Source organism: Indicator indicator, chromosome 12, assembly GCF_027791375.1.
Source record: "Indicator indicator isolate 239-I01 chromosome 12, UM_Iind_1.1, whole genome shotgun sequence".
Lineage (NCBI taxonomy): Eukaryota > Metazoa > Chordata > Aves > Piciformes > Indicatoridae > Indicator > Indicator indicator.
The window spans coordinates 9,301,004-9,315,212 of NC_072021.1; the positions used below are offsets into that span (position 1 = coordinate 9,301,004).

The following is a 14,209-nucleotide window of genomic DNA, read 5'->3' on the forward strand; positions in this document are numbered from 1 at the left end:
CATAATCTTCACCTTGCTGTGCATGGAATGCATTGCAAATGAAGCTACTAGCCCAGGTTCTCTGGTGCCTGGCAGTAAAAGGCCATTGCTCAGTGATAGTAAAAGGGTGTGAATGGGTGAGTAGGATGTACACCTTTGGAAGAAGGAAGTACTTAAATTGGGAACATTTGCTGGATACCATCCTAAAATTGTCCCATTGATAAATGGACACAAGGGTGGCTAATGTCTTATAAATTTCTAAAACAAGCAGGTTTTTGAAGACGTGATAGGACTCATAAACTCATCAAAATGTAGGTTTCTTGGTGACCACAGCGCTCCCCAGAACTAAAGCAAGCAATGTTTTATTTTGCTGTTGCTAGCTTTTGGACATTTCTGTTGGGTGGACCATCCAGGATGACTCTCCCCCCAAGTACACCCATTACGACCCAGGGACGTCTCGTCAGCTGCTGTGTGACCAATGTCCTCCTGGAAGCTACGTCAAGCAGCACTGCACAGCCAGCAGCCCGACGCAGTGTGCCCCGTGTCCTGACCAGTACTACGCCGAGGAGTGGAACAGCAACGACGAATGCCAGTACTGCAGCACCGTCTGCAAGGAGCTGCAGTTCGTCAGGCAGGAGTGCACCAGCAGGCAGAACCGCCTCTGCGAGTGCGTCGAAGGCAGGTACCTGGAGCTCGAGTTCTGTTTGAAGCACACCGAGTGTCCTCCCGGGTTCGGCGTTGCGCAGCCAGGTACGTACCACGCGTCGATCCGCGAAGGCCTAATTACAGCTCTGCTGCACCTTGATGACTCAGGGCAGTTACAAGAGTAGGAAAGAGGCTCGTCCAGATGACGTTACAGGAGAGTAAATTGTAAAGCCAATTGAACCTGTTCTCAGTCTGCATCGTTTGGATTGTCGCCAAAGGAACATTTCTCAGTGGAATGCCCAGCTCCTGCTGTAATATATATCTTAATGGCAGTAGCAAATGTAGCAAATTGCACTCTAATGAGCAACATGATGGATTGCCTCTCTTAAAGGAGCATTATCTGGAGTGTGGCCCATGTATGTGTGATAAATAATAATGTTTTTCATTTTAAAATCTGCTGTTTCAAGCAACTGTATATCTTGACAAACACCAGGAGCACTATGTCTTTGACACCAAGTGTGTAATTATAATATTAATATAGTTTTACCATCACAGCAGTATGTGATAATAATTAATTATCAGCATCCTAGGTGGAACTCTTAGGGAAACTTACTATTATCAAACAACCAACGACTGGCAAGCAGGCTGGCATTGTGCTGTATGTCTGGTGGGGATACAGAGTGAAGCAGTGCTTTTCAGTGGACTGTATTTTTAATTTAAAAATGCAGAAACTGCTAAACTAATAGTAAGTTCTTCTCTCAAAACAAAATATATCATTTGTAAGGGTGATGGAGAGCAGGAACAGGCTACCCAGATTGTCGCTGGCGTCTCTTCTCTAGAGACTTTCAAGACCCATCTGGATACATTCCTGTGTGGCCTGCCCTAGGTGATCCTGCTTTGGCAGGGGGTTTGGACTCAATGATGTCTAGAGGTCCCTTCCAATCCCTACCATTCTATGATTCTATGATTTAATATCTGGCAAATGTCATGGCCCAGTTTAGCTCCAGTATTTAATAGAGCCTGAAAGAATTTTAAACTGTCATTCCACTGGAGATTGATAAATGCTCAGAGAAGAGCACTGAGAAAGACAGTGTAGAAATCAAAGTGTCTCAGACACAAAGCCGTAGGCAACCAATCTCCAGACTCCAGAACTACTTCCTTAGGGACTATCTATATAGGGAGAGAAACACTAGGGTTGGGCTGTAGATTTTACAGCAATGCTGCATGACAAGCTGGAAGTCCTTTCTTGGGCCATGAACATCTCATGGGAGAACTCCTTTGACGTAAGGAGTGATGTTGCTGCCGTAGCTGCTCACTGGTCCCTGAGTAATTGTTTAACTAAGAATTATCCTGGTGTCCTTGCCACTGTGAAGCATTTCCACTGGCAGCTACTGTGTTTCCATATTATAAACTTTCATTAACCTCAATCATTATACCCAGGGGCTTGGGTTAATGAGTTTCTACCATACCTTGGCAGCAACTCAAAAGAGGCCAGAAACACAGCTCTCAGAAAGACCATTTGGGAGGCGAACAATGAAGTATAAATTGTCTGAGCAACCAGCCTGCTGCATTGCTGCGAGCACAGTGAAACTGTGGTGAACAAATACGAATCCCGCGATTTAGAAGAAGATAAATTGTTGAATCTTGTAATTTATTGGAAAGTTGGTTTCCAGAAGACCATCAGACTGAACCAGCTAAATCCGACAGCAGACCTAAAAAAAGGAATGAAAACACTGTAAAAATAATTACATTCCCCTGTGTCAGTAGTCAATTTTTGAGGTGAGGCATCGATTAAGAATTTAATAAGCGTGGACCACACTGCGTTCCTGCTTTCTGCCATGTGATAGCCTTGAACTTTGTAACCGCGTAAATTCAGGTGAAATAAAACCTCCTAGGAGTAGAAAAGTATGCTTTGGCTGCTACACGGGGAGACGGTGTGCTCCAGTGTCTCCTTCAAAGCTTAACGCATTAGAAATCTGTTTCCTCGCTGCCAGATGCTTGTGATTATGTTGGGCGGATCACTTTACTTCGGTATTCCCCTTCTGAGAGCGTAGATTAAGGTAGTGTTCCTTTCTGCTGCCGTCGGCCCTGTGCATGGCAGAGTTTGTAGCAGCAGTGCCCTGGGGAAGCAGCAGCGCCCCGAGGCAGCGCTTATCTCCTGGCGGCGGCTGCCGCTAGCCTGGGCAGAATGGGGGATTCCGCGCAGACTGGAGCGGGCGGAGGAAGGGTGACCAGGCTGCAGTGGTTTGTGCCCTCAGCGACAGCAGCCGGATAAGCAAGAGTGAAAAGCTGGCAAAGCTGAGAGGCGACTTTATGTTCAACCCTGAGACCCTCTTGTGCCCCAAGGGTTACGGGGGAAGCTCTGAGCAGAGCAGTGCCCCGTTTGCAGGGACTCTCTTTTTTCCCCTTCCTCACTGCCAGGATGCAGTAGCAGCGTGTCTGTAGCAGGGAAAGTTGCTAAAAATTCAGATGTCTCAGGAGAGTTAATTGCTGCCCGCTCAGGTGCAGGTATTGCTGGAGTTCCATACAGCCCAGAGCTGCAAGTAGCTCACATTGTGCAAGAAAACTGCTGCTGGAGGCTGGGTTCTGGCTGCAGAAATAAGAGGATTTTTGTGGGGTTTTTGCAATAGACAAAGCCTCTAATTTTCCAGATGCACGACCACTAAAACTTTATTTCACTTGCTGTCTGATGAAAGTGCTTGGTCAAGTGTGTAAATTTTTTTTATTTCACAGCTGGTTGAAATTCATACTCTTTTTCTGTAAGGAAGTGCCCCAAAATAAATAAACTTTACTTGAAAGCTGCCATTAAAATAAGCATCTGCGTAAAATAAGCACCAGTGTAAACACTTCCAAAGTACACTAGATGGAGGCATTTTCTCATTCAAATATAGTTTCCAGTTATTAAAAAAAAAAAAATTCTAACCATGTGCTTAAGTTCATTTTCAATAATCCTATATTAGATATTAGACATTAGGGACTTGCTTAAACGTTGGCTGAGTAAAGATGAATTAAGAGTTGCCTGTGCTCTTATTTTTCTGCTACTGGTGGTTAGACTGTTTGCATTGTTTGGATTAATTTTCCTCCTGTGATAGAACCATATATTGTCTTTCTGTTGTTGTGTCATACATTTGGTTCTAGAGTAAAACTGTGCATTATAAAACATCGAGCAAAACACATCTATGTATATCAAATATTTTTGCTGTACTGAATGTTCTACTTCCTTTGTGCTTATAATAACATTTTATTCAAGCCCAGAAAAAAAAAAAAAAGATCAGAAATGCAATTGAAATTCTCTTTTCCTGTACTGTTTAATATTTGAGTAGGGAAAGTACTTCTCAGAGGGTCTTTAGCTGATATTTAGTTGGGTTACATTTTTAACTAGAGCTAAAGTAAACCATCCAAGTAAGATTCTGGGCAGATATTACAGAATACAGTTTAGAGTCCTTCCTTCTGCCACTTCATTATTTTACAGAATATCTGTACAGTTGAAGGAGAAAGGTCAGACATCATGTGATGTCTGAATAGACTCAAGTAGTGACTGATTTAAAGATATTACTGTACTAAATTACTGATTTAATAAGTAGTTACTGATTTTAAAGTTGATAAGAGGTGTATGTAAAGGTACTATTTACTCTATTACTCCAACAGGAACATAATTACCTTTTAAAGGGCTTGGCTTAGTTTTTTCGGGGGGGGTTGTTGTTTTTTTGGTTGGTTGGTTTTTTGGTTGGGTTGGGTTTGGTTTGGGTTTTTTGTTTGTTTGTTTTGGGGTTTGTTTGGTTTTTGTCTAATTTGCTCATAGATGAGAAATGTGAAAAAACAGACTCATGGTGATTTGGAGAGGAATATTTTATTTTATTTTTGTATTCTTGTCTTCTATATTTTTTTTTTCAGAGTTGAGGTTATCTGTAACCAAATGCGTTGTTCTCCTGTTTCCACAGGTACCCCTGAGAGTGACACTGTGTGTAAGAGATGTCCAGAAGGATTTTTCTCCAATGAAACATCATCAAAAGCGGTCTGCCTAAAGCACAGGAACTGTAGTGCACTGGGTTTCAAAATAGCTTTGAAGGGAAATGCATTTCGTGACAACATCTGTCAGGAAAATACAGATGCAGATTTTTCTCAGAAATGTGGAATAGGTGTGTATCATACTGTGGAATAGTGCTCTGAAGACAGACTTTAAATTAGTGTGTCAGTATTTGTGGTAAGGGTATCCAGCTTGTTAGCCATTCACCTGCTCTGGTGATGGCCAAAGCAGAGTTTTAATTATTGTAGGTCAGACCAGGTGGAACTGGAGCACAAAGAGCAGCAGCACTATAATGACCACTTCTTTAGTTTGTTTTTCAAACATTTTTTCTTATCATCCTTGCTGCTTGCTCTTTTTTTTTTTTCCTGAGACAAGTGAGGTAACAGATCTGAGCAGCTGACATATTCTTTTTCTCTTTCTCATTTCAGATGTAACCCTGTGTGAGGAGGCTTTGTTCAGGTTTGCTGTTCCTACCCAGCTCACGCCTAACTGGCTGAACATCCTAGCAGACAGCTTGCCTGGCACAAAGGTTAGCACAGAAAACATCGAAAGGATTAAAAACCGGCACGGTTCTCAAGAGCAGACCTTCCAGCTTTTGAAGTTATGGAAGCAGCAAAACAAGGAACAGGATATGGGCAAAAAGATCATTCAAGGTATCATACTTATTTTAACAACATGCATATTAAAAGCAACCTCCTGAAGAGCATTTTGAAAATTACTTGGGATCAAATAGCTTCTGGAGATATGTTATGCTCTGAGGAGGACCTGCAGGGCTTGACTGAGGTTTATTGTTGCAGCAAACACAGTGAAGTCAAGGGAAAGCATGAAGAGAATTCAACTTCTGATTAGTTGAGTCCCAGACTTGCAGCCCTTGGGAGCATGGTTTGTGTCACAGACAAGATCCACTTTTGAGGCTGAAAAATGTGTGAAAACTTTTCGTCAAGTGGGAGCAATGTCTTCCACTGTTGTTATGTCTGAGCAGTGGCTGTTGAGGTTAGAGGGAGCTAGATGCCTGCAACTGAAAATGTTTTTCTGTAAAGAGGAGATTGACAGCTCAGACTAGGACATCTATTCACAGAATGGGGACACATGGGAGTTAGGAATACACAGAGAAGCTTTCCCTTCTTTTTTTCCTTCCAGTACTTATTTGTCATGCCAATTCCCTGCTTGCTTTGTGCTGAATCTGCCAAGACAGGTGTCAAACATGAATTAGTGCTGCAGTGTTAACACCAAGGTTTTCATGACAGTCAGGCCAACTCTTTTGATGTAAGCCACCATCAACAACCACCACATATGAATGACCTTCTGTCCACTCAGACCAGATTTGAAAAGCATTGCAGAAATGTTTTCTTTCCCCTCTTCCTTTTAGTTAGGTATGCTTATGTCAGACTGTCAAGTGTCTAGAATACTTCATAAACCAAAATGGCTATTTTAGCAAATAGCCTAGACATTTGGGAGGAAGAAAAGCAAAATTTTCATTCACTGGAATCAAGCGTTAGGAATCCTATCATATACACAAAACATTTTACAAGGCAGGTGAAACAAGAGTATAGCAAACAAATAATGAAACAAGTGTATAGCCACAAAGACTTGCTATGAAGTTTGTTTGTAATATGGGACTGTTAGTATCTATGAAGTTCATTAAATTTTTAAGTGCTTTTCATAATCAAGAGTCTAAAAGTAATAATTGCTGAGAGAATTATTTGAAATAAAGTAAAAAATTGAGAAGGAATATTAGCCTTGAAAGTTTGGAAGGTTTTTTTTTCTTTGTGGGCCATGGTAGAGTTGTGATGCATTGTACTCATTTATTTCTTCCTTTCACTTTCTACAGAACTTGATCTTTGTGAAAACAGTGTCTTAAAGCATATTGGCCACCTGAACCTTACCTTTGAACATCTCAACATACTGATGGCAAGCTTACCAGGCAAGCAAGTAGGAAAAGAAGACATTGAGCACACAATGAAACTATGTCAGCCTGCAGAGCAAGTTCTGAAGCTTCTCAATCTGTGGAGAATAAAGAACGGTGACCAAGACACCATTAAAGGTTTAATGTATGGACTGAAGCACTTGAAAACCTACCACTTTCCAAAAAGAACCATCCAGAGTCTGAAGAAGGTGATTAAGTTCCTTCACAGATTTGCCATGTATAGATTACACCAGAAACGCTTTCTAGAAATGATAGGGAACCACATTAAAGCAGTGAAAGTAAGACGTGCCTAATTCAAGATATTTTTCATTCTCCACTGACTATTTCCCCCTAATTACTGCCAGCAGTAATTACATTGGAACGTTGTTTCCCTTACATTAACGCCTTACTATTTATAGAAATGCCTGACTGGAATAGTTCTAAGTCTTTTGCAATGTTTTGGGGAATGATTTTTTTTTTTAATTATTATTATTTTTATTTTTTAACAAAAATAACTTCTGTCAAAGCTATTAACCCGTTGGTAACACTAAGAGCCTGATCCTGCATTTTTGCACATTCAGAGTTGAAAAGCCCCACTATAGTCAGGAGCTGAGAGAAGAACACCAGACCAGGCTCCACCACAGTATTTGCTATTTATATCCTTTGAGGAATAAACATTTTGTTTTTGTTGTTGTACATATTTATTAAGTTAAATGGGAATTGTATGAGACTGAATTTTAGGAAGAGGAATGCAAAGCACACTGTATATTTTCTAGTTAAACAGAAATGATCCCCTATATTTTTCTGGCAAAATTTTATAGCATGCTCTAAGAGTTATGAATTTCTTAACTTTTTTTTGTTGTTGTTGTATTTAAAGAGGTATTATTGCTTAGTTTTATTTGTATAAGTTGTGGTATCTTTTGGTAGAGATGTTTTAATTTATCCAATGATTTTTCAACTCAAATATGGTGAAAATAATAGTGTAAGTGACCTGAATATTTAAATATTCTGTGAGGAAGTGAATGTATCATATTTAAGAAGCTGGATTTTTATATAGAATTTCATAATCTTATTTTATAAAACAATTGAATTTTTCAGTTTACCTTTTGACTGGTGTTTTACTCTTGACTCTGAAGTAGGAACTAATAATAAAGACAAGACCATGTGTATTTCATGCCTTATCTTGGACTTGGGTCTCTGCTGCACCCTGTCTGGTCTAGTAGTCAGCATGTGAGCCAAGCAAATATTGACCAGCACTAGATTTTCATGGTCACTGTACAGGTGTAAGAGAAGGTAAAAGGTATCAAAGGTTCTAGTGCAGAGGGCCCAAGTGGTTGGGATACAACTGGCCACAACTCCATAGACACATTTGGCCCAACATCACTCTTGGCCCAGCGTCATTCTTGGAGAGCTCACAACCTTTGCCCTAACCACAGCTTGTAATTTCATGGAGGAAAGATGATGCATAGCCCTGATGGGCTTGGAAAGCTTCACATATTGCTTCTATGTTTAAAGGAAGGGAGCATGGAGAGGTCACATTAAAAAGAAAAACCTAAACACCACAGTACCATTGCCCTCAGCTACAGAAGGAGGCACTCGTAGAGAGATGAGCCCCCAGAAAAGGGAACAAGGCATGTGGGAGTGTTGTTACCAAACGCCCACATAATTTTAAGGACCAGTGATCATTCATTGTGCAAACCAAAGGCTTTGGTGGCTGCAGAGAGAGACTGCACTGTTGTTTGTCTCTTTAAGCTGTGCAAATAGTGCCTGAGAATTCAACATGTTCTTTTCCCCGTGCAAAGCAAAGAAAAGCTATCAGCATTTAGCCTTGTAAGACAAATAATCCTCTATTAGAGATGAGAGGATTTTAAGCATAGACTGAGAAAGAGATTCCTGGTAGATAGGATAGGTGCTCATCAGAATTACTGCCCTTACAGAGAGTATAAATAGGAAGTATTCCTTTAAAATACTGTGTTTCATTTTTTTTTCACTGAATTCCTACATCCCTTTTTGTATCCTTTTTATACTTAACATGCTATATATTAAGCATCTCGTTTACCAGTGTAGCTGAGAAATGGTGTTGAGCACAGGTAACAATCCTAGCTTTGTGTTGATTCATTTGAAATAATTTACAGACTTTTACAACAGAAACTGGTTTTCCATGTAACTAGAAGATGATAACAACAGCCTCATATTTGCAAAACAGAAACCAGATGTTTCCATGACTCTGCCACATGTGAGGGGTGTGGGATGCTGGAGGTATTAAAATGAGAATAATCATCTTACTGGCAACAAAATAAACATTTCCATCCTAATCCTCTTTAAGTTAGCTCTTTTTAATAGAACAGTTTAGCAACTGGTAATGTAGCTATAGCATGAGCTAGTAATATATTTAAAACACACATCAGTGGAATCACTTTGACAGAGCAGTTGGCTAGAGGAAAGCACAGCTGCTTCCTAGTACATGTTACTGGTTCTGATGTGTATATTTATACTTCTATATTCCAGATCATTATATGCAGCTTTCATTATACATTTCATATACAAATAAGACTAAATCCTTCACAACTGATGATACTGAAGAAGGTGCTTGGAGCCACAGAGTATGGTTTATGCTGTGGCTGACCCACGAACATGCTGTGCTTCACCGTGGTGTAGCCTTGATTAGGTTTCCTGGGAAGCTATTACCTGTGCCTTTTAAAACAGGACATTATTTTGTTCTAAACATAAAGTTACACCTGTTTAATGAATGACACCTGTTAAAGCTGATTCAGCTATCCAGATGCCCATGCTCAGGTGGACACAGCCAGTTTATGCCTCCTTTATCAATTCACCTCCGCTCAGCTGGAAGGAATTGAACACTTCACATCCTGAGCAGTCGACACTTAAACCATATTCCCTTCCCCAAAGAGCCTCCTGCCCAAAATAGCCAAGACAAACAAAAGCAAGACCCAAGATAATGAGGGAGAGGGTGAGGCAGACAGAAAGTGGGAGGGTTGCTTGGAAAAAAATGTGGGTTTGGGGGTGGTTGTTTGTTTTTCAGGGAAGGTTGCAGGACGAAAGAGATGTGCAGCAGGCAGCAGGTGGGAGAGGGGTCCCCGTGTCCGTGGCACAGACGAAATGCCCCGCTGGGGAGGCAGAGTGGGGGAGAAGGAGGGTAGTGTAAGGGCTGGAGACAGCCAGATCTGGCCTTTGGGAGTGACAGGAAGAGGGGTGCTGTGCTCAGGATACTCTGACCTGCCAGGGTGCAATGCCTACCCTCCTCCCAGCCTGGCTGTGGCAAGGCAAATGTTTCAGTTAGCCGTGAGGCCGCCCCTGCCTTGAGGTGGAAGGGAGCAGAGGAACGGGGAGGAGAGAGAAGTCTGCTGCCTCCGCTACTCCTGCTGCCAGCAAGCAGGGGCAGGGTTTATCCTGCCGCGTTGGCTTCTCCTTTGCTGCGAAAAAGGATAAAGCAATTTCAGGAATATTTGAGGGAGACAGGCTCCTCAGCTGTCATCTGCCCAGCTGTGCTCTCAAGAAGTGGAAACAACCCTCAGCTATCAAAAAACAAAACAAACAAAAAAACCCAAACCAAACCAAACCAACATCCCCCCTCCCCCCCAACAAATAAACCCCCATAGGTTTAAAGCAGAACCTTACCATTTCAACATCTTTTTAGATTTTTTTTTCTTTTCTTGTATACACTTGTCCTCCAGTGAAGCAGTCTCTTGTGTCCCAGAAAATAAATCATGTTTTGGAATAGGAAGGAAATTAAAGAAGAAACTAGATATCAAGCTTTCTAATCATCTCCTTTTATACTGTTCACATCACCAAGCACAATAGATTCATGGTGCCTGACTGTGACTCATGGATGTTCTTGTAGTAAAATTACCAATTAATAGTATAGTCTGCTGTAGAACGAACAGCTCAATAAAATCACAGAATCACAGAATGCTGGGGGTTGGAAGGGACCTTGAAAGATCATCCAGTCAACCCCCCCGCCAAGGCAGAATCACCTATACCAGGTCACACAGGAACGCACAGGCAGGTTTTGAGTATCTCCAGAGAGGGAGATTCCACACCCCCCCTGGGTAGCCTGTTCCAGTGTTCTGTCACCCTCACATGGAAAAAATCCTCATGTTTCCATGGAACTTCCTATGCCTCAACTTCCACCCACTGCCCCTTGTCCTGTCATTGGGCATCACTGAGCAGAGCCTGGCTCCATCCTCCTGGCACTCACCCTTTACATATTTACAAACTTTAATGAGGTCACCCTCAGGCTTCTCCTTTCTAAGCTAGAGAGCCCCACTGCCCTCAGTCTCTCCTCATAAGGAAGATGTTCCACTCCTTTAATCATTTTCATGGCTCTGTGCTGGGCTCTTTCAAGCAGCTCCCTGAGGTCTGTCTTGAACTAGGGGCTCAAAGTCAGACACAATATTCCAGACATGGCTTCACCAAGGTAGACTAGGGGGGAAAAAATATAAAGCCAGGTATTAGCTAGCCAGATAATGAAGGTTCAAAGAGCTAGTTAGGAGTGCACAAGTCTCTGTAACCAAACACCCTCTGCACCCCTCCCCCCCACTCACATCCACCGTATGCCATGCATACAACTTGTACTGGGGGCTTCGATGGGCTATGCTCATGAATTACATTGAACCAAACTCTTCCTCCCCTTCAAACACCCATCTTGCCCATCCTAGGATGTGCCAACAGTGCCACCTCCAAGGCAAGGGTATCTGGTTAGCTTGTGAACCACCTTTTATGTGCCCAAAGAGTCAGCCTTAGAGTAATTCAAAACTGTGACTCAGAAATAAGAAAGCACTTACAGAAAAAAAAAAGCCCAGCTATTTCTGCAGACTATCGGGAACTCTTCAGTTTGGGTCAAAAGTCACATATTGGGAACATCCACCTTCCAAAATGTTTCTTTGTTCAAATAATGTGAAGAAACAAACAAAAAAAATGGAAAAAATGATTGAAAAACAAAACCCAAGCAAACAAAACCCAAGCAAAAAAACAAAACCAAACCAACCAAACAAAAAAACCCAAACCACAACAAAATCAAACCAACCAACAACAACAACAAAACCCCCAAAACCAACAACAACAACAAAAAAAAAACCAAACACATGAGAAGCAAACAAAAAACCCAAAAAAGAGTTTTCCATTTTTCTTCCTTCACCTTCATTAGGTGGTAGAACCAATATTGGCAATAAGCTCAGTAGTGAGGAGGGCAAAAAATATCTAAATAGCTAAAGCTATGGATAAATGATTTAACCCAGTGGAGCTGAGGGACAAATGTATGGGAAAGGGCTGTAGGAATAGACTCAGAATTGCAATGAGTTACCTAATTCTGTTTATATATTAGAGTTTGGAACTGAACAAACCTGAGACAAAGTAAAGCAGGTGAACAAGATGTGAAGACAATGTTTATTCCCCTCATCATCATCCTCAGCCCTTGTATTTATGGCAAGTTTGCGTAGGCTTCCTCTGTTTGTCTTTTCACATTTAAAAAAAGTTCTTTCATACTAACAGGCTATTTTTTTTTTAAATCATCCTGACCTTTACTACCTAAGAGGTTATTTAAAAGGAACCACAGGATGAAAGATTGTGGCTTTGGCAATATTTCTTATATGAAGAGAACAGGGCGTGGTTCAATAAGGGTGAAGACAGAACTTTCTGGAGGCTATTTTTCTCTCTCTCTTTTTTAAATCTAAGAAGGAAAGTCTTAATCCACTTCTAAATAAATAAATAAACTTTCTGGCAACTAGGATCTGGATCATTTTGGATGTGCAGAATTTTGTCAGCCCACAAAACAAGATTCCTGTCTGTTGATGGTGTCGATGATTTGGCATTTGTCTTGTGCTTCAGCTCTGCCTCTGGCACTTAAAGTGAGTGAAAAGATATATCCTAAAGGATGATTAGTCCCATGGAAAGGAATGGAATCTCAGTGTCAGTACAGGATGGATCAGGCCTTTACATTCTTTGAAGAGCAGAAACATAGATGTTAAAGATCAAGATGCCTAAACAGCAGCAGGCTTGCAGAAGCCTCTCTCTCCCGGCTGGTGTTAGGGAAGACTACCACAGACCCACACTTTTGGGAAAGGTGTCCACACCATGGAGCTGTGTCAGTGCTTGCAGAAGGCTGTGTTTTTTGGAGTGCAACAAAATAAGCTGAGAGTGGCTGGCAGGCCGGCGAAGCCAGCGGGAAACCAGGCTATTCCCGTCGATGGGAGTAGGGAAGAGCAGCTTGGGTCATGCCGCGTGGGTTGGGACCCAGCACACAGATACAAGAAATGGGTAGTTACTGCTGTCGAGATGTGTGTCTGAAAGCCTAAGAAGACTGACATGGGGAAACCTCAAGAAGCCAGAGAAACAATGCAGGATATTTATTTACACTCTGTGCCTCAAAATCAGACTTTATCCCTTGAAACAACCGCAAAACCCAAGTATTAAAAAATAAACACAAAAAATTTCTTTGGCATCTAATGATGAAGGCCCTGTAGCAGTATTTGTGTGATTTTGTGTTGAGAGAGGATCATCACAAACAAGTTAAGGCATCACCAAAGCAGTTCAATGCCCAGCTGCAGAAGCATTGACCTAGAGATGCTCCCGGCCTCTCTCTGTAGCCTGCAAGGACTTGGACACTTTAAATGCGGTAAAAGGATGCTCAGCCCCACCAAAGCGACTGCTGCACCAGTCTGTGTGCTGAAACTGGGTCCCTTCCTCACCACCACATCATTGGCTTAGATGTCCCTGTGAAAGAGCCTCATAGTCTGGCTCTCCCTCTTGGCGTGATCCACCCAAGTGATCCCTTAGGCGCAGACAACTGCTTCACTTTTCTGCCACACCAGGAGCTGCTACTGCCCACCTCTCCTTGTCCAACAGCACACACAAGTAGGGAGGTGGCAGCAGGGATGGACTTCCTCCTTCTTAGCCTCAGGGGCTCGTACCCACAGGCTGCCGGGAAGGGGCCCTGAGTCAGCCTGGAGACAGGGCAGGATGCAGCCTCCAGCCTGGACCGGGGCCATGGCAGCGGCCAAGGGCATATTAAAGAGTCGTAGAAATCCAGGCAGGCAGCGACTGCATTTGAATTAAACTGGCACAGAAAAAAGTGCCTGCTCAGACAACAAGTGATGGCCAGGACCCACAATGCCCTCCCTCCTCTTCCTCAGCCTCCAAGGAAAGCAGACTGCAGGCTATGAGATGTCTCTCCCCACATAATCACCACTTGGGCATTTACCACCTGTAGAGTGCTTCAGCCTCCCAAAAGAGGGCTGGAGGGCTGTGGCCATTGACTCTGTGATGAGGATGCAGCTTTCTATCCCTGCAGCCCAAGGACAGAGTTGAGCCACGGAGCTTGTGGGTATGGAGCAAGTCCATGCAGCGGTACTGGGTGCATGGGCTGATGTGTGCTCACCCAAACCACTCTGCATCTCCAGAACTGTGTTGCTCACCCCCTGGGTGCTGCTGGAGGCCATGGGCCTGGTTCCCCAATGGCTTATGACTGTACAAATCAGGAGTGACTCTGCAGAAGTCAATGGAAAAAGAAAAGCAGGTGAGGCAGAAATTTTATCCCAGAGAGCCCAGGTGACCAGCAGTTCTTCAGAGGCAGGAAAAGGAGGAGTGTATTCATTTATCAGTCAGGATAAACAGTTGATTCTGTAGCTAATTTT

At 42.5% G+C, this 14,209-nt stretch overlaps 1 protein-coding gene across 1 annotated transcript in view; it reads left to right on the top strand.

Annotated features, from left to right (window-relative positions):
• TNFRSF11B (TNF receptor superfamily member 11b) overlaps window positions 1-14,209 on the top strand; it is a 41,998-nt gene that overhangs the window by 9,676 nt on the left and 18,113 nt on the right. The window contains 4 exon segments of the mRNA XM_054385280.1: window positions 360-729; window positions 4,566-4,763; window positions 5,080-5,304; window positions 6,483-6,856. Coding sequence (XP_054241255.1) covers window positions 360-729; window positions 4,566-4,763; window positions 5,080-5,304; window positions 6,483-6,856 — 1,167 coding nt within the window.